Source organism: Pocillopora damicornis, chromosome 2 (assembly GCF_964200805.1).
Source record: "Pocillopora damicornis chromosome 2, jaPocDami1.2, whole genome shotgun sequence".
In the NCBI taxonomy this organism is placed as follows: Eukaryota; Metazoa; Cnidaria; class Anthozoa; order Scleractinia; family Pocilloporidae; genus Pocillopora; species Pocillopora damicornis.
This window is the reverse complement of record NC_142671.1, coordinates 31,982,457-32,003,853: the sequence shown is the minus strand read 5'-3', so window position 1 is coordinate 32,003,853 and position 21,397 is coordinate 31,982,457. Positions and strand designations below refer to the sequence as shown.

General features: G+C 38.6%; 3 protein-coding genes across 3 annotated transcripts; all 3 read right to left on the bottom strand.

Annotated features, from left to right (window-relative positions):
* Positions 1 to 181: 181 nt before the first annotated feature.
* On the bottom strand, positions 182 to 2,325 carry LOC113683018 (QRFP-like peptide receptor). Its single transcript, XM_027200217.2, has one exon. It carries the CDS (start codon positions 2,286 to 2,288, stop codon positions 1,131 to 1,133), a length of 1,158 nt encoding a protein of 385 aa, XP_027056018.2. The 5' UTR covers positions 2,289 to 2,325; the 3' UTR covers positions 182 to 1,130.
* A 6,826-nt stretch (positions 2,326 to 9,151) lies between these two features.
* On the bottom strand, positions 9,152 to 11,157 carry LOC149050863 (QRFP-like peptide receptor). Its single transcript, XM_089195295.1, has one exon. The coding sequence runs from the start codon at positions 11,139 to 11,141 to the stop codon at positions 10,125 to 10,127; it is 1,017 nt and encodes a 338-aa protein (XP_089051421.1). The 5' UTR covers positions 11,142 to 11,157; the 3' UTR covers positions 9,152 to 10,124.
* A 6,257-nt stretch (positions 11,158 to 17,414) lies between these two features.
* Positions 17,415 to 18,504, bottom strand: LOC113683012 (QRFP-like peptide receptor). The gene has a single exon (XM_027200210.2). The coding sequence runs from the start codon at positions 18,489 to 18,491 to the stop codon at positions 17,415 to 17,417; it is 1,077 nt and encodes a 358-aa protein (XP_027056011.2). The 5' UTR covers positions 18,492 to 18,504.
* Positions 18,505 to 21,397: the final 2,893 nt, after the last annotated feature.

Here is a 21,397-nt window from a genome sequence, read left to right as displayed (position 1 = left end):
AGCGTCGTAACGATACAAATTTCTTCGAGGAACATAGTGAAATGATATAATTAGGCGATGCAATTTAATTAACCAAAATTCCCGCTCAAACTAGGGTATGTATGTCAACCGCTATTGTCGCTGTTTCATGAGAGGCGATGTTACTATTTTTATGCGCTACCAAATTAAATGTACATACAAGTATTCAACGGTACATGCACCTAAGCTTTATTTGAAAAGGTCACCAAGAAAGCTGCCTAGGTCTGATGTTGAAAATACAATCGTTTTCTTTACAGACCTTTTTGTTACTATTAAATACGAGCAAATCACAAACTTAAAAGGAATTGACTGATTGTTATGAGAGGGGAGTTTTTACTTAAACCTCTTGAAGTACTGCCACAATGGTTTAGTTAGACTGAACAACTTCTCTGAAATGTTGCCTTTTTATCTAGACTTTCAGTGCTTGCGACTATGTTTATCCAACAATTAGATTCAATTACTGCTAAAGCATTTTTGGAAACATTCGAGTTTCAACGCATCTTTAAGATCCAAGCTTAACGTTGTTGGCTCAAGTCGCAGAGCACTGCCCAACAACCTGAGCCAACAAACCGATGTGGTAGCGTTATCGCAAACGTCATGGGTTCAACTGGCGTAAAAACCTGAGTTTCTTTTTAAGATTTTTTTTTTTCGCTTAAGTGGTGGTCATCACGGTGCGATGATCACTCTTATCTTCATTTATAAGCCCACAATTAAAATACGTAATATATGATGTGCTTATATCTGACACTCGTTCGTGCGAAGAGCAGCGAGAATCCCAAAGCTTGGCCTGCAAAACTCTCCCTTCAGTTCCTTCCAAGATTTGGGTCACCAAGCGTCACTCTGTAGACCCGAATTACCCCGTTAGCCCCTAAAGTCAATATGCTTATTCTCTATACTGCTCTCTGAATTTCCTAAGATGCTTACAAAGAGAATTTGTTTAACAATCAAGATCCTCATTAAATGGCGATCATCTTTCTTCTCACGACCCGAATATTGACTTTAGAGAGACACTGTAGACAGAATTAGTCTCCTAGTCATTCTAAGAGCTTAAGGAACAGTGGCAAGCGTTCAATGGGTGTACAGCCTTCATGGGTCTTACTGTGTTGTAATGTTCAAGCGACAGGGCCCCTACCTATAAGCGGAATAATCTGTATAGGACGTGAGGCCTTACTCGAAGCATTCCCTTCCGACATAACCGCGGGGGGTACTCGACACGGCCTGCTGGAGCAACCAAACGGTAGCAGCGCTAGCATATGCCTCCTGAAACGGTCACTCTGCCAGCTGTATAACACAGGATTGATAGCTGAATTAAGAGTGACCAAGACAATGCTTGTCATGTGTACGGCGGAGTACATTTGCTGTGTGCTGAATGAAGAGATGACGTACACTACCAGGTTGGGTATCCAACAGATCGAGTAAACCACGCTTACGGTGAGCACTATCCGAGCGGACTTTCTGGTGTAACGTAGCTTGCTCTGTTGGACCATGGTCGAGGTAACCAAAGGACGAAACCACAGCTTGTAAACCAGATTAGAATACAAGTAACTCATGATGGAAATCGGTAGGACGCCGTACATTACGGCGCTTAGTGGGCTGTGAACTTGCGTGATAGTCGCTGTGGGCCATTTGAACCGGCAGGACTCGCTAACAGGGTCGTAACGTGCATACAGGAAAAGGGGTAAGTTCCATAATGCGGCGAACGCCCAGCTGAATACAACAACACATTTTAATTTGGCGGTCGTTACCCGCTTACGCACGTCGTAGGGGAATTTAATGGCGAGATAGCGCTCTAGCGCTATGAAGACGAGGGAGAAAGCGGAGACGAGGGCTCCGACCCATATGAATGCTCCCCCTGTGAACAATTGGCAAACCACGTCACCGGCTCTTCCCTTCGGATGCTCCAACAGCAGGGGGAAGATAAAGCGCGCCGCGATGAAAATCGCTACAGTTATATCCGAAGCCGCAAGGTGGACCAAAAGATAGTTCATTGGCGTGCGCATTATTCGGTTACGGTAGACTACCAGGCAAACCAAGGTATTGCCGATGAGGTCCACAATTACCAAGAAGCAGAAAGCAGCAGTGATTCCAATTTGGGCGCCCTCTGAGTTTTTGTAAAAGGACATCTTTGTAGCTGTATCTCTACTCAAGAATGAAAACACAGCCTTACGTAAGTGAAATATGTGGCGTGCATGCAACTGAAAGGTCGAGAAGGAACAGCTTTTTCTGGCATACGATACTCGATACGAAATTTCAGATATTGGACTTGGCATGCGCAGAAATATTGAATAAAGGCAAGCTATCGTCTATGTACTTGTACTTGTCAATCCATCTTTTTATTCAAAATACTTCACTCAAGCTTATATCATATTGTTAATCAAAACTGAAGCGAAATTCTCGATTTCAGGCGAATTTGACGACTGAAAGGACAGCGTGCGCTTCATGCTCGTGATTGGACAGTGTAATAGGTCAGCACGCATCATGTACGCACGCTGTGTGGTGCACTTCTTGGAGTCAACTTTGTTGCTGTTTTTTTTTAAATTTATTTTGGTGAAAATTTATTTTCGACCGAGACTTGGATCTCCTACGTTTATTGGTCCATCCTTTCGATTTGTGACGCACATCGCTCTCAGTTGGCCTTCATTTCCTTCATATTGATGAAGTGTTTACTCAATCAAAGTGTTCGTAAAACTTGACAGCGATCTTCGGCTTCTTTGAACTGCGAATGTTTCCATGGTCACTAAGTCAAGTCCAAGTAAATATTCCTCACACCGAAAATAGACTCCAAGTGCTCTCACTTCAAAGTTACAAGCTGTAGTTTGAAGTTAGCAAATAATGTCTCCCTAATAATCATTCTACAATGAAAACAACGCTGAATATCGCAGCTTAACTCGCTCTCCTAGTTTTTCTTTCCATTGATTTTGAAGATAAGACGTGCGTCCAAACTCCCTATCAAAAATTCGGCTTAATTTCCTTGAGGGCAGGTTTACCTTAGGGCAAAATAAATTGTCGGTTTTTTCAGTGGCTGTGATGTGTAGTGTACGTGAGACCCTTCAATTTTGCTCACGGTGTCTTTTGATCTCGTGGTGTTCCGTTCTCTCTTGGCTCGGGTTAGTGATCAGTTTTTTGTCTCTTCCCCTCACGAGGAAAGCGACAACAACGGCGAAAAAAAATTGTTTAAAGACAGTTCATCGAAACTCCTGCTGTAATTTGATTATTTGATAAAATCATCGCTTTAAAGATGTCTGTGTTATAAGGTAGTGGAAGAAATGCGAAATTACACCTCAACGTATGGAGCTGCCGTTCGGCAAAAAACAAACTGTCAGGAAACAATCATGGCTAGATGATAACAATACGGATTCTGAAGCCAGAAATCGGCTTAAAAAATTGGTCAATGTCACCCACTGACTGACGACCAACTGGTTTTATTCATTAATCTTTGAACTAAATATCTATAATTATGATTGCTGTGTTTAATTTTACTCAGTGACGAAAAAAAATATTGCTTGAAACCATGCTTTACCAGCAGATTTCTAAAACACTTCATAGGTTTTTACGAACCAACATAATAACCAGCTCCCAGTTGGCTTGTTAGCTCAGTTGGTAGAGCACTGCACCAGTATCGCAAAAGCCATGGTTTTAAATCCCATACAGGCCTGATTTTTTTCAGAGCTTATTTTCACTACTGCTTAAATAGTTCTCATTACTGCGAAAATCGCGTTCATTTTTATTTCTTGATTAGCATTCAATATCAATGATTTTCGTGAATTCACAGTCATTTGAATAAGGATATCCTGCGTTCAACGTTGTTATCCGTGAAAATTAATTTTCTTTTCTTTTTTTGCCGCGGTGATAACTTGAAAAAAACTGTGTAAATCGTCGAGAAGAGAAAAAAAAAAGAGATGGTCAAAACATGCTAATTTTCGCTACAGAAATGGTCACGTTTGCGGGTAAAATCTTTTCCGGCGAAGCTAGATTTGATGGCGTTGAAAAAAATCATTGACTACCTATTTTGTTCAAGATTGCCCCGACTTTCTTCTTATTGTCTTTGTAGATCTGTTCTTGTCATACCTGGGACGAAAAAAACCTTAGTTCTTGATACAAACTAAAAAAGCTTGATAACGTTTGAGAAACATGCTTGACGAACAGAGTCGGTGAATACATAAAAGGATACACCGGCAGAAGAAAAAAGATGGTGTTCTCCGTCTTGTCCAGGAACGTGGGACAAAGAATACAGTCCGAGTCCACAGGAGGATGCGAACCTCAGACCTTCTCACGATAGAGTCTCCGTGGCTCATCGGAGAACAGATCTGAATGTCTAAGGTTCAATTCCTCATGGGCACTCGGAAATCTTCCTGTCCCACGTTCTTGGAATGACGAAAAAACATCTCTTCATAAAAGAATAGTTATATTATTCTACGTATTCAATGAGAAATCTAACGAATACTACTGCCCCTGCGGAAGCCAGTGTATTCTAGGTATGTTCTTGAGCACGTGCCAACGCCACTGGCCTCTGGAGGCGCTGGCGTCTTTGTAGATCAATCAATAAACTACAATGTTCTTGAAAAGACTTCAAATGAGGCATTCCGAGTCCTTTGGGTTGAAATCTCTTTTGTCAACCATAAAAACATCGTTTGTGGAATAATTTATGATCAACACAATTCGCCCGATTATTTCCGAACGTATCTAGATAAGACAATAGAAATATTGGTGTCTGATGACAAGGACGTTTATATCATGGGTGATTTTAATATAGATCTACTCAAGTGTGAATCATCTCAAATGAGCCAGGATTTCTCACTCTCTCTTCGAAGCTCTTATTTTATTCCAACAGTGGACAAAGCGACGCGCGTTATGGAACTTCTGCTACGTTGATTGACGACATCTTCGTTAACAGTCCTTACAAACTCCTCGCTAGCGGAAACATTATTATTATTGATATTAGGGGTCGTTTTTCATCACAACGTCAGCCAAAGATAAACTTCAACAAGTTAAAAATATAAAAGTACGTGACTATTAAAGATTCTCCGCTGATCGCTTTCACGACGAGCTGTCTGAAGTTGACTGGAATCGAATAATTGCAAATGGAACGAATTGTGTGAATAAATTGTTTTCATCGTTTTACAAAAAATATAATACAATTGTTAACAAACACGCCCCCATGAAAAAATTATTTAATCGCAAAGCAAAGCAGCTATCTAAACCTTGGATAACTATTGGGAATAAAGCGGCGGTTAAGGTTAAAAACAAATCGTATGTTACTAAAGAAGTCAGGTCATAGCTCCTGTTCTTTGGGAAATACTTATTACATCTATCAGATTACGGACATAAGCTCAAAATTGCTAAAAATTACGCCAATATTTAAGAGTGACGATGATACTGACGGAAACAACTACGGACCTATCTCTTTACTTTCCAATTTTAATAGAGTATTCGACAAAGTTATTCATAACAGATTAACGAGCTATATATAGAAACACGAACTTTTGCATTCTTCACAATACGGCTTTCGTAAGGGACATTCAACCCAACACGCAATATTGGACATTGCTAATGATATACAGACAAACATGAATCAATGATTGCTATCTTGTGGAGTATTCATTGATCTTAAAAAGGCTTTCGACACCATCGATCACGACATTTTGCTTGATAAGCTCCATCACTGTGGCTTTCGTGGATTAATTAATGATTGGTTCTTCTCATATCTGAAAAATCATCGCACGCAAACAACGCAAGTAGGCCATCAGATATCAGATAAAGCTTTCGTTGGATGTGGTTTTCCTCAAGGATCAATTATTGGACCATTGCTTGTTTTGCCATATTTAAATGATATCCACAGATTCTCGAATAAATTTAGGTTTTACCTCTTTGCAGACGACACTAATATTAATTTTTGTATGCGGACAAAAATCTGAAAGATCTTTAGACAATAGTCAACAATGAGTTACAAAATCTTTATAACTCGTTGACAGCCAACAAACTAACACTTAACATTAAAAAATCCAACTTTGTAATTTGTCATCCTTACCAAAAGCGACTTGCTTGCCAACCAAAACTTTGCATGTTTGATGATGAAAAGAATAAATATGTTGGTTTCGAGTCTAAAGTTTACATAAAATACCTGGGCGTTTTTATTGACCAGAATCTCTCTTAGAAATACCACATTGATTCTATTGTTACAAAAATTAGTGAAAATGTTTGGCTACTTGCAAAGCTACGCCACTCTGTACCTCGGCCAATATTACTGAATATCTATAAGCCACTAATTCATCCTTATTTAACCTATGGTCTTGCTGCCTGGTGTCAGGCATGCAAGACTTGTCTTAACAAAATTCTAATTGAAAGTGAAATGTGATCATCGCAGTAAATTTTCCAATTTAAGCAATTGGAAAGAAGAAGCCTGAAAAAAATCAGGGCTTCAACGGGATTCGAACCCGTGACCTCCGCGATACCGGTGCGATGCTCTACCAACTGAGCTATGAAGCCACACATTGGGAGCGAGGTCAATTTATTGAGTTCATATCTTCCCATCACACCGGTATCGCGGAGGTCACGGGTTCGAATCCCGTTGAAGCCCTGATTTTTTTCAGGCTTCTTCTTTCCAATTGCTTAAATTGGAAAAGTTACTGCGATGATCACATTTCACTTTCATCTACAACCGCAGTACAAAATATGAATTATTTCATATAAACTTCACATGATTTCACTGCACGGGAAGATATGAACTCAATAAATTGACTTCGCTCCCAATGTGTGGCTTTATAGCTCAGTTGGTAGAGCATCGCACCGGTATCGCGGAGGTCACGGGTTCGAATCCCGTTGAAGCCCTGATTTTTTTCAGGCTTCTTCTTTCCAATTGCTTAAATTGGAAAATTTACTGCGATGATCACATTTCACTTTCATCTACAACCGCAGTACAAAATATGAATTATTTCAAATAAACTTCACAAAATTCTAATTCTTCAGAAAAAAGCTCTTCGTTTGCTGGCACAGACTGGCATGACTATGCAATTCCTGTATTTCTTGAAGCTTACGTGCCTCCAATAACTTTTCTTTATTATGAGTCTGTATCAACCTTAATGCACGACATCAATGATGATAAAACCCCAGCAAACATGTTAAATTTATTTCAGAAAACGTCTAATATTCACTCATACAATACACGATCGTCCACGTCTGGAAAGTTCTATGTTAAGAGTTCGAGACTAGAAATGCAAAACAATTCTTTCTCTTGGCTCGGAGTAAAGCTGTGGAATAGGATGCCAAGCTATATAACGAATATTCCAAAGAAAGCTTTCAAAAGACTTCTCCGCAAATTGCTATTTAATATCTTAGAAAAAGAGGATAACTATATTCAAATCCCCATGATTATTTAAAAAATTAGGTACATAGATACACTTGCGAAGGGTTAAATGTCTGCTTTTCTTTTTCTGTGTTATCATTTAGGAGTCAATGACTCCTTGTCTTTGGATGTTAGATGATTTGTGTCATTCATGTACTTGTCTTGCCCCGCCAGTTAGCTTTCCAGCTATTTGTAGGGCAAACTATCTCACTTTTCTTTTTTTTGTATAAAGAATAAAGAATAAATTGAGTGAAATTGAGAGAAAATCTGCTGATTTTCTCTAGACACATAATATGAAGGTATAGATGTTAACATATTTTCTTTAGATTTCGACTGCAGACAGTCTTCCACTTTTAAAGGTTATTTTATTTTCTGGCATCGTAAGAACGTAGAGACCTTGTAAATATGCTGTCAATCATTATTTTTGTAAGTAATCATCTTATCATCATTATTATTATTTTCATAAATATCAAAATTATTAATTAACCATCAATAAAACTTACTCAAATCCTGTGTGTCGGTGGTAGTTTCTGGCGATTTCTGCCGTTTTAAGCTTGCTTTACCATCACTGTAATTCCTGGCGTGTAAAATGTTCATATTTCGAAATATTTATCGTTGTAAGTCGACCATATTTCGTTCTCCGTACTATTCCTTATAACATGTCACACTGAATCACACAACATGCGACGCTTTCATGAATTGATCGTTGGCTTTTTCTCGAGACGTGAGCTTGGGCTGCCTGTGATACAAATTGTTTCGAGGGACGTAGTGAAATGAAATAATTAGGCGATGCAATTTAGTTAACAAAAACTCCCGCCCAAACTTGGGTATGTATGTCAACTCTTTTGTCGCGGTTCATCAGAGGCGATATTGTTGTTTTTTTGCGCTACCAAATAAAATATACATACAAGTATACAACGGTACATGCACCTAAGCCCTAATTGAAAAGGTCATAAATTAAAGAAAGCTGCCTATGACTGATTTTAAAAATAAAATCGTTTTATTTATAGACGTTTTTTCCCTTGACATTAAGTAGAAGCAAATTACAAACTTAAATGGAATCGACTTACTGTTATGCGAGGGGAGTTTTTAATTTAACCTCTTGAAGTACTTCCACAATGGTTTAGTTAGACTGAACAACTTTCTATCCAGACTTGCAGTGGCCACAGATTCAGTTACTGAAGTTAAAACACTTTTGGAAACATTCTAGTTTTAACTCATCTGTAAGCTCCCAGTTGGCTTGTTAGCTTAAGTGGTAGAGCACCGCCCAACAACCTGAGCCGACAAACCGGTGCGGCAGCAGTATCTCAGAGATCATAGGTTCGGAACATTCTATTGAGTTATTTTAAGGATATGTTTAAAGTTAGCGTCTAGAATGTTCTTGCTGCTAAAAATAGTGTTTCAGAAATAAGTATGATGTAATCGGCTACTATAAATAAGGTTCGAGATCGTAAGGTTTTCAAAAGTTTAAGATAAATAATAAAGTGTTTAAAAAGGAAAACAAGAATCTTCTCCTGGCTTCGTGACATACTCTTACGGAAGGGCCATTATTTTTCTGGGGGGGGGGGGGGTGGGGGTGAGAAATATCGGGAAAAATCTGTCTGAAGGGTCTGAAAAGACAAAATAAACTGTTTGCAAACGAGATTGGGTAAATAAAAAAATGTTTGTAGAGAAGTCAGTTAAGATATAAAAAAGAATATTACAAAAACTGAAATAAAAAATAACAAATGGAAGCATTAGTATAAAAATTAACACAATTAGGCACTAAAAAGTGGTCACTCTGTATACGCAAATAACAAATCTGAAAACAGCTGAAAATTCCTTGAAAAAAATGGGAATTTGTTGTGGCAGTTAAATCTCAACGTTACTTGTCAATATTTTGTCCTACTACAAAACTTCATAGATCAGGTATTTTTCTCAAAACTGTATTATACAAATAAATAGTCTTCAATCTTGGCTATATTTACCATTGCTACTTTAAATTTTATTTGGAGTGACCTATGGCAACGGCAATCATTTCAAATCAGCAATGTGCCTGCCTGGTACCACAGGCCGGGTGGTACGAGTATGATAGCCTGTTGGAACATCATCAAAGAGGATCAGGACTTCGTTACTGTGGAATCGCGAAAAAGCCCGCTACTCACTTCGCCTATTTCCTGTTGTATGACCTTTATTTGCGTCAGTAGCTGCCAAAATTTTTAAGAGGTGAGTGGAGTGTATATCGACAAAATAAGTGGCTGTGGCACTATTGATTACGTTCTTCGTAGAATAGTGCGATAAGGCAATGGTCATAGTTAGCAAAAATGTTTGCAAGGATGTACATGTTTAAAAAAAATGCTATAGAAGAAAATTTCTCAGACTCCCCTACAGAAAAATGATGGTCCGTCCCTTATATCCACAGTCGTTCTTTAAGCTTCAGTCGCAAACTAATAAAACCATGCTCCCGTGGCCTGGCCAAGAGCAGCGAGAATACTAAAGCTCCTCCTTCAGTTCCTTCCAAGATTTTGGTCGGTAAGTGTAATACTGTATACCCGAATTACCCCGTTACACCCTAGAATTAGTACGCTTATTCTCTATACTGCTCTCTGAATTTCCTAATATGCTGACAAGGAGAATTTGTTTCACAATCAAGATCCTCATTAAATGGCGATCATCTTTCTTCTCACGACCCGAATATTGACTTCAGGAAAAATACTGTAGACAAAATTAGTCTTCTAGTCATTCTAAGAGGTTAGCCCCCATGGGTCTTGCTGTGTTGAAATGTTCAAGCGACAGGGCCCTTACTTACAAGCGGAGTAATCTGCATAGGACGCGAGGCCTTGCTCGTAGCATTCCCTTTCGACATAAGCGCGGGGGATACTCGACACTGCCTGGTGGAGCAACCAAACGGTAGCAGCGCCAGCATATGCCTCCTGAAACGGTCACTCTGCCAGCTGTATAACACAGGATTGATAGCAGAATTAAGAGTGACCAAGACGATGCTTGTCGTGTGTACGGCGGAGTACAGTTGCTGTGTGCTGAATGAAGAGAAGACGTACACAACCAGGTTGGGTATCCAACAGATCGAGTAAACCACGCTTACGGTGACCACTAACCGAGCCGACTTTCTGGCGTAACGTAGCTTGCTCTGTTGGACCATGGTCGAGGTAACCCGAGGTAAAGGACGAAACCACAGCTTGTAAACCAGCTTAGAATACAGGTAACTCATGATGGAAATCGGTAGAACGCCGTACAATACGGCGCTTAGTGGGCTATGAACTTGCGCGAAACTCGTTGTGGGCCATTGGAACAGGCAGAACTCGCTAACAGGGTCGTAACGTACATACAGAAATAGGGGTAAGTCCCATGATGCGGCGAACACCCAGCTGAATACAACAACACATTTTACCTTGGCGGTTGTTACCCGCTTGCGCTCGTCGTAGGGGAATTTAATAGCGAGATAGCGCTCTAACGCTATGAAGACGAGAGAGAAAGCGGAGGCGAGGGCTCCGACCCATATGAATGCTCCACCTGTGAACAATTGGCAAACCACGTCACCGGCTCTTCCCTTCGGATGCTCCAACAGCAGTGGGAAGATAAAGCTCGCCGCGATGAAAATCGCCACAGTTATATCCGAAGCCGCTAATTGAACTAAAAGATAGTTCATAGGGGTGCGCATTATTCGGTTACGGTAGACTACCAGGCAAACCAAGGTATTACCGATGAGGTCCGCAATTACCAAGAAGCAGAAAGCGGCAGTGATTCCAATTTGGGCGGCCTCTGAGTGTTTGTAAAAGGACATCTTTGTAGCTGTATTTCTGCTCAAGAATGAGAACACAGCCTTACATTAGTGAAATATGTAGCACGGATGCTCCTGGAAGGTCAAAAAGGAACAGCTGTTTCTGACATACGATAATCAAACGGAATTTCAGATATTGGACAGCATGCGCAGAAATATTGAATGTAGGTAAGCTATGGTCTAAGTACTTGTACTTGTCAATCCATCTTTTTATTCAAAATACTCCACTCAAGCTTATATGATATTGATGATCAAAACTGAAGCAAAAATTCTCAATTTGAGGCGAATTTGACCACCGAAAGGACAGGTATCACCTCCGTTTATTTGTCAATCCTTTCGATTTGTGACATACATGGCTCTCAGTTGGCCTTCATTTCCTACATATTAATCAGGTGTTTACTCAGTCAAAGTGTTCGTAAAACTTGACAGCGATCTTCGGCTTCTTTGAGCTGCAAATGTTTCCATAGTCAATCAGTGAAGTCCAAATAAATATTCCTCACCGCGAAAATAGACTCCAAGTGCTCCCACTACATAGTTATAAGCTGTAGTTTAAAGCTAGAAAATACTGTCTCGCCACTAACCGTTGTACAGTGAAAACAACGCTGGATGTAGCAGCTAATCTTGCTCTCCTAGCCTTTTCTTTCCATTGGCTTTGAGTAGAAGACGTGCGTCCAAAATCCCTATAAATATTTGGCTTAATTTCCTTGATACCCGGATTGCTTCGGGGCAAAATAAATTGTCTGTTTTTTCAGTGGCTGTGATGTGTAGCGTGAGACCCTTGAATTTTGCTCACGGTGTCTTTTGATCTCGTGATGTTCCGCTCTCTCTTGGCTCGGGTTGGTAATCAGCTTTTTGTCTCTTCCCCTCACGAGGAAAGCAACAACAACGGCGAAAAAAAAATGTGTCTAACGACAGTTCATCGAAACTTCTAATGTAAAATTATCGCTTTGAAGACGTCTGTTTTATACGTTTTGGTAATAACAATACGGATTCTGAAACCAGAAATCGGCTTAAAAAATTGGTCAATGTCATCCACTGACTGACAACCAACTGGTTTTATTCATTAAGCGTTGAAATAAATATCTATAAAGATGACTGCTGTGTTTAATTTTACTAATGGCGGAAGTAAATATTGCTTGAAACCACGCTTCCTAGCAGATTTCAAAAACACTTCACGGGTTTCCGACGAATTAACATAATAACCAGCTACCAGTTGGCTTGTTAGCTCAGTAGAGCACTGCACCAGTATCGCAAAAGCCATGTTTTCAAATCCCATACAGGCCTGATTTTTTTCAGAGCTTATTTTCACTACTGCTTAAGTAGTTCTCATTACTGCGAAAATCGCTTCCATATTTATTTCTTGATTAGCTTTCAGTATGTATGATTTTCATGAATTCACAGTCATTTGAAAAAGGATATCCTGCGTTCAACGTTGTTATCCGTGAAAATTTTCTTTTCCCTTTTTGCCGTGGTAAAAACTTGAAAAAATGTTGAAACCGTTGAGAACAGAAAAAAAGAGAGGGTAAAAACATGCTAATTTTCGCCACGGAAATGTTGAAAAATCAGTGATTACCTATTTTGTTCCAGATTGCCCCGACTTTCTTCCTTTTGTTTATGTAGATCTGTTCTTGTCATACCAGAGACAAAAAAAACCTTAGTTCTTGATGCAAACTAAGAAAGTTTCATTACGTTTGAGAAACATGCTTGACGAACAAAGGTCGGTAAATACATAATACACGATACACTGGCAGAATTTAAAAAAATGGTGTTTTTCCGTCTTGTCCAGGAGCGTGGGACAAAGAAAACAGTCTGAGTCCCCGGGAGGAGACGAACCTCACACCTCACCGTATGTGGCTCATCGGAGAGCAGATCTGAATGTCTTAGGTTCAATTCCTTATGGGCACTCGGAATTATTCCTGTCCCACGTTCTTGGAATGACTAAAACAACATCTCTCCATAAAAGAATAGTTATCACTTTACGCATTCCATGAGAAATCTAACGAATATTATTGCCACTGTGGAAGCTATCGTATTCTTGGTTATGTTCTTGAGCACGTGCCAGCGTTACTGGCCTCTGGAGGCGCTGGCCTCTTTGTAGATCAATCACTAAACTACAATGTTCTTGAAAAGACTTCAAATGAGGCATTCCGAGTCCTCTGGGTTGAAGTCTATTTTGTCAACCATAAAAACACCGTTTGTGGAATAATTTATGGTCAACACAATTCGCCCGATTATTTCCTAACGTATCCAGATAAGACAATAGAAATATTGGTGTCTGATGATAAGAACGTTTATATTCTGGTTGATTTTAATATAGATCTACTCAAGTGTGAATCATCTCAAATGAGCCAGGATTTCTTACTCTCTCTTCGAAGCTGTTATCTTATTACAACAGAGGACAAACTGACGCGCGTTATAGAACTTCTGCCAAGTTGATTGACGCCATCTTCGTCAACAGTCCTTACAAAGTCCTCGCTAGCGGAAACATTATTTTTGATATTAGTGATCAATTTTCGCAGTTCTTCTGTATCACAACGTCAGCGAAAGATAAACTTCAACAAGTTAAAAATATAAAAGTACGTGACTATTAAAGATTCTCCGCTGATCGCTTTCACGACGAGCTGTCTGAAGTTGACTGGAATCGAATAATTGCAAATGGAACGATTTCTGTGAACGAATTGTTTTCATCGTTTTACAACAAATACAATACAATTGTTAGCAGACACGCCCCCATGAAAGATTATCCAATCGCAAAGCAAAGCAGCTATCTAAACCTTGGATAACTAATGGAATTAGAGCGGCGACTAAATTTAAAAATAAATTATATGAAACTGGAGACAAAGTTAGGTAGAAACACTATAGAAATAAAATTTGTACACTGATACGCTTCAGCAAAAGGAGATATTATGATACGTTTTTCGAAAATAAGATGGGTAACATGAAAAAAAACCTGGCAAGGAATCAATGAACTTTTACATCGACGGAAAAAAAACTTAAAAGTCATATCTGCACTAAAGGATTTAAATAATCGCAACAAAATTGTTAAGGAAGGTTCTCACTCTGTACCTCGACCAATACTACTGAATATCTTTATGTCACTAATTCATTCTTGGTTAACCTATGGTCTTGCTGTCTGGTGTCAGGCATGCAAGACTTATCTTAACAAAATTCCAATTCTTCAGAAAAGAGATCTTCGTTTGCTGTACTTCACAGACTGGCATGTACATCCAAATCCTATATTTCTCGAAACTAAGGTGTTTTAAATAACTTTTTATGTTATGAGTCCGTATCATCCTTAATGCACGATATCAATGATGATAAAGCCCCAGCAAACATGTTAAATTTATTTAAGAAAAGTCTAATATTCACTCATACAATACACGATCGTCCACGTCTGGAAAGTTCTATGTTAAAAGTTCGAGACTAGAAATACAAAACAATTCTTTCTCTCGGCTCGGAGTAAAGCTGTGGAATAAGATACCAAGCTATATAACGGATATTCCAAAGAAAGCTTTCAATGAGTTCTCCGCAAATTACTATTTGATATCTTATAGGATAACTATATTCAAATCCCCATGATTATTTTAAAAAGTAGGTACATCGATACACTTGCTAAGGGTTTAAATGTCTGCTTTTCTTTTTCTGTGTTATCAATTAAGAGTCAATGACTCCTTGTCTTTGGATGTTAAATAATTTGTGTTATTCATGTACTTGTCTTGCTCCGCCAATTAGCTTTCTAGTTATTTGTGGGGCAAACTATCTCACTTTTTATTTGTTTTTACAAAGAACAAAAAATAAATTAAGTGAAATTGAGAGAATATTAGCTGATTTTCTCTAGACACATAATACAAAGGTATAGATGTTAATACGTTTTCTTTAGATTTCGACTGGCGACAGTCTTTTCCTCTTTTAAAGGTTATTTTATTTTCTAGCATCGTAAGAGCATAGAAACCTTGTAAATATGCTGCCAATCACTATTATTACTGATCATTTTATTATGATTATTATTATTATCATAAATATCAAAATTATTAAAGTTTCGTAGTAAAAGTGCATGGGACCAAACGTGCCCTATAATTAACTAATAAACGGGATAACGAGGTAACTTAGTATTATCAACTGAGTTGATAATGTAAATTGGCTACCGTAAAGAGTTCAAAGCTTACGTTTCGACTTTCTTCTCCTTTCGTCAGAGTGAAATATTTCTATCAATTACAGACATTTTATTTCAAAGTCAACAGATTTTTTTTCCCTCTTTCTCGTGATAGTCTGTTGTAAGAGTGTTATCTCCAGTATAGCAGCGCTATTCTATCGAACGAGCCATTTGATAACATATTTCGAAAGATGAACATTTTACATGTTAAATCGATAAAACTTACTCAAATCCTGTGTGTCTGTTGTAGTTACTGGCGATTTCTGCCGTTTTCAGCTTGCTTTACCATCACTGTTATTCCTGGCGTGTAAAATGTTTATATTTCGAAATATTTATCGTTGTAAGTCGACCATATTTCATTCCCCACACTATCTTATATCAAGGTTCCTCTCGAGTCATACAACCCATGACGCTTTCATGAATTAATCGTTGGCTTTTTCTCGAGACGTGAGCTTGAGCCGCCTGCGATACAAATTGTTTCGAGGGACGTAGTGGATCTTAAAAATAAAATTGTTTTATTTACAGACATTTTTTTCCTTAGCATTAGGTACATGCAAATTACAAACTTAAAAGGAGTCGACTGACTGTTGTGTGAGGGAAGTTTTCACTTGAACCTCTAGCGTACTTTCACGATGGTTTAGTTAGACTGAACAACTTCTCTGAAATGTTGCCTTTCTATCTAGACTTGTGGTGGCCACGACCACTTCTCTCCAATAATCAGATTCATTTGCTGAAGTTAAAAAGTTTTTGGAAACATTCTAGTTTTAACCCATCTATAAGCTCCCAGTTGGCTAGTTAGCTTAGTGGTAGAGCACTGCCCAACAACCCGAGCAAACTGGTGCGGCAGCGGTATCTCAGGGATCATGGATTCAACTGACGCACAAGCCTGGGTTTTTTCAGGATTCATCTTTTTTTTCGCTTAAGTAGTGGTCAACACGGTGCAATGATCACTCTTATCTTCATTTATTAACCCGCAGTTCAAATACGTACATGATACTCTTAGGGACGGAACATTATTTTTCTTGAGGGGGGGGGGGCGAGAAATATTTGAAAAAAAACTGTCTGCAGGGTCTGAAAAGACAAAGTAAATTATTTGAATATAAAATATAAAAGAATATTTGCAGAGAAGTCAACAAATGGAAGCATTAGTATAAAAATTTACACAATTTGGGCACTAAAAAGTGGTCACTCTGTACTACGCAAATAACAAATCTGAAAATAGCTGAATATTTCATGAAATGATAGGAATTTATCGTGGCGGTTAAATCTCAACGTTACTTGTCAACATTTTGTCCTATTACAAAATTTCATATATCAGGTACTTTTCTCAAATATGTATTAAACAAATAAATAGTCTTCAATCTTGGCTATATTTATCATTGATACTTAAAATGACCTATGGCAATCATTTCAAATCAGCAATATGCCTGCCTTCGCCCCTGGTACCACAGGGCGAGTGTTACGAGTATGATACCTTGTGGGAACATGCGAAAAAAAGCCCCTCGCCTATTTCTTGTCGTATGCCCTTTATTTGCGTCAGTAGCTGCCAAAAAATTTTAAAAGGTGAGTGGAGTGTATATCGACAAAATAAGTGGCTATAACACTATTGATTACGTTCTTCGTAAAATAGTTCAATAAGGCGATAGTAATATTTAGCACAAATAAAAAGAACACTGAAAAAAACTGGAAAAATTTGTTTGCACGAAGATGATATTAGAAAAAAAAGACTTTTGTGGAGACGTATGTGTTTAAAAAAAATGTTTGCCGAAGAAAATTTCTCATACTCTCTCTAGAAAAATAATGGTCCGTCCCTTATATCCACATTTCTCCTTTAAGCTTCAGTCGCAAAGCAATAAAAACATGCTCCCAAGGCCTGGCGAAGAGCAGCGAGAATTCTAAAGCTCCCCTTTCAGTTCCTTTCAAGATTTTGGTCGCTAAGTGTCACTCTGACCACATAGGATCAGTACGCTTATTCTCCATACTGCTCTCTATGGATTTTTTAAGATGCTGACAAAGAGAATTTGTTCAAGAATCAAGGTCCTCATTAAATAGCGATCATCTTTCTTCTCACGAACTGAGTATTGACCTCAGGGGGGATACTGTTGATAAAATTAGTCTTCTAGTCATTCTAAGAGGTTCAGGAACAGTGGCAAGCGTTCAATGTGTGTACAGTCCTCATGGGTTTTAATGTTCGAGAGAGGGCCCCTACTTACAAGCGGAGTTATCTGTGTGGGACGTGAGGCCTTGCTCGTAGCATTCCCTTTCGACATAACCGCGGGGGATACTCGACACTGCCTGGTGGAGCAACCAAACGGTAGCAGTGCCAGCATATGCCTCCTGAAACGGTCACTCTGCCAGCTGTATAACACAGGATTGATAGCAGAATTAAAAGTGACCAAGACGATGCTTGTTGTGTGTACGGCGGAGTACAGTTGCTGTGCGCTGAATGAAGAGAAGACGTACACAACCAGGACGGGTATCCAACAGATCGCGTAAACCACGCTTACGGTGACCACTAACCGGGCGGACTTTCTAGTGTAACGTAGCTTGCTTTGTTGGACCATGGTCGAGGTAACCAAAGGACGAAACCACAGCTTGTAAACCAGCTTAGAATACAAGTAATTCATGATGGAAATCGGTAGAACGCCGTAAAACAAGGCGCATAGTGGGCTGTGAACTTGCGCGAAACTCGTCGTGGGCCATTGGAACAGGCAGAACTCGCTAACAGGGTCGTAACGTGCATACAGGAATAGGGATAAGTTCCATGATGTGGCTAACACCCAGCTGAATACAATAACACATTTTAATTTGGCGGTTGTTAGACGCTTGCGCTCGTCGTAGGGGAATTTAATGGCGAGATAGCGCTCTAGCGCTATGCAGATGAGGGAGAAGGCGGAAGTGAGCGCACCGACCCATACAAATGCTTCCCCTGTGAACAATTGGCAAACCACGTCACCAGCTCTTCCCTTTGGATGCTCGAACAACAGTGGGAAGATATAGCGCGCCGCGATAAAAATCGCCACAGTTATATCCGAAGCCGCTAGGTTGACTAAGAGATAGTTCATAGGGGTGCGCATTATTCGGTTGCGGTAGACTACCAGGCAAACCAAGGTATTTCCGATGAGGTCCGCAATTACCAAGATGCAGAAAGCGGCAGTGATTCCAATTTGGGTGGCCTCTGAGTATTTGTAAAGGGACATCAGTTGTAGCTTTATTTCTGCTCAAGAATGAGAACATAGCCTTTCGTTAATGAAATATGTAGTGCGCATGCTTCTGGAAAGTAAAAAAGGACCAGTAATTTGTAACATAAGATAGTGAAACGGAACTTCGGATTTTGGACTTAGCTTGCGCAGAAATATTGAATATAGGTAAGCTATGGTCTAAGTACTTTTACTTGTTAATCCTCTTATTTTTATTCAAAATGCTTCACTCAAGCTTATACTTATTGTTCATCAAAAATGAAACAAAAATTTTCAATTGAAGCCAAATCTGACCACTTAAAGAAAATTATTTTCGACCGACACTTGAATCTCCTACGTTTATTTGTCCATCCTTTCCATTTGTGACGCACATAGCTCTCAGTTGACCCTAATTTCCTACACATTGATCAAGTGTTTACTCAATCAAAGTGTTCGTAAAACTTTACAGCGATCTTCGGCATCTTTGAACTGCGAATGTTTCTATGGTCACTGAGTCAAGTCTGAGTAAATATTTCTCACACCGAAAAATAGACTCCAAGTGCTCTCACTTCAAAGTTACAAGCTGTAGTTTGAAGTTAGCAAATACTGTCTTCCTACTGACCGTTTTACAATGAAAACAACGCTGGATATCGCAGCTAATCTTGCTCTCCTAGTTTTTCTTTCCATTAGTTTTGAAGAGAAGACGTGCGTTCAAAATCCCATCAAAAATTCGGCTAGATTTCCTTGAGAGAAAGATTGCCTCGGGGCAAAATGAAGATCGAAGATCGCTTTCGCCCGCAGTTCATATATATGATTTTCATATATTCACATTCATTCATTCATCACTTCACGGATTTATTACGAACCAACATAATAATCAGCTCCCAGTAGGCTTTTTAGCTCAGTTGGCAGAGCGCTGCATCGGTATCGCAGAAGCCGTGGTTTCAAGGCCCGTACAGGCCTGATCTTTTCAGACCTTATTTTCACTACTACTTAAGTAGTTGTCATTACTGCGAAAATCGCTTTCATATTTATTTCTTAATCATCAGTTAACATCTATGATTTTTATGAATTCACAGCCATTTGAATAAGAATATCTTGCGTTCAACGTTGTTATCCGTGAAAATTTTCTTTTCTCTTTTTGCCGCGGCAATAACTTGAAAAAAATGTTGAAATCGTTGAGAAAAGAAAAAAAGATGGTAAAAGCATGCTAGTTTTCGCCACAGAAAAGTCTGTTCCAAGAGAATATGAACTCTTCTCTATTTCTAAGTGGTCTCTATTACCTTTTTATCGCTAAGGAGTTGCACAACCCATTGTTACTCAAGCTCTAATAGTACATTGTTTGGAACTGACTTTTCAAAGAGGACACTGAAGAAGTTTTAGGTAGTTGTGTCTATATCTTACCTCAAGCTTTGTTAACTCTTGTTAAGGATGCTCTAGTTAAAATTCTGTGTACAAACCTTCTCTATTTAGTTTCGCTGGTACACTTTTCCTTCAAGTGCACCTGTCTCGTTACCTGTTAAGATTCTAAATGACATACCGTTTGTTTTTTGCTAAGATTTTGCACCTGTATTTCCATGCAAAACAAACATGTACTAAAAGATGGATTTGAAGACAAACTGTTCAAACCAAGATGTCGAAAATTTACGGTCAATGTGTTTCAGTTGCGTAGTGTCATTTTGATGCACTTGCAAACCGGACCAAAGATTCTTAGAATTTACTTCAGGATTCAAAAAAGCTAAGGAGTAAAAAGACCAAAGGTGTTAGAACTTTTCCGCAGGGTGTAAGAAAACTACGGAAATAATTAGCAAGCATTTTCATTGTTTAGATACTCTCCCAGTAATCACCTTTTTCAATAAAAGCTTTGTCACTTTCTAATTAGCATCCTCGTGCTAATTTTTTCAATTCAATTCAATTCAATTTTAGTTGAACTCACATGAATACAGTGTATTAGAGAAGGTTATAATTATTACGGTTGTGTTACAAACATCACTATAAAGAATATAGTACAATAAGACAATGAAAAAAGAAACCAAAATAATTTTCAATTCGTTGTTACTAAGGAAATCTGAAAAATGAAGAAGGACAGGGAGAGAAGAATGCTTAAATATTATGTTAATTGTGTGGAGTTTGGGACACCCAAATAGTTCTAAGAACTCATCGAATGGGTGTCTCAAAGCAAATAATTTAAACAAAAGGATTAAATTAGTTGGTAATGAATTCCAGAGTGTGGTACCAGTGTAACGAAGAGAACGAATACGATATTGAGTTGTTTGAACTGGGTTTACAAATAGATTCTCATTCAGTGATTGACGTGTATAATGTGACTGAACAGAAGATTTTGGCTTAAAGTAATCAATAAAACAAGAAGGAGTTATTTTGTGAGACTACTGATAAACAAAAGAAAGAAATACGAACATTTTCGTAAGGACCAATGGATTTGTTCTTGTCCATAATTGAGATATATAGACTCAACTTCAAATGAGGTTATAGGGGAAAGGAACATTGATTCAGGAAAATTGCCATTTATAAAAGAGGTAGGACGGCAATTCCCCTGTGGAACATCTTTGTCAGTGTTTCTACCCACATTAACAAAACAATTGTTAAAATGTTGGCAAGAGCACAGGGACTGTCAATAATAAGTAACTTTACTAATGTTTATGATTGATCTAATTCCAGACCAGATTTTTTAAATATTATTCCTGTTACTCAAAAACTAATTCTTGAAGTAATTAGACTTGCTAGCTTTGTTATCTTTAACAACACTGTTCCTGAATTTCTTGTGAAGAGATATCAGATTTAGATCTGGTTGCTTACTTTTCATGATGAGGGAATATAGCTTATATCTGTATCTTATCTTGCAAGTATGTTTTTTGTGATCCATGGTTTAGTAGATAACTTTATTTCATGCTTTGAGAGCTTCCTGC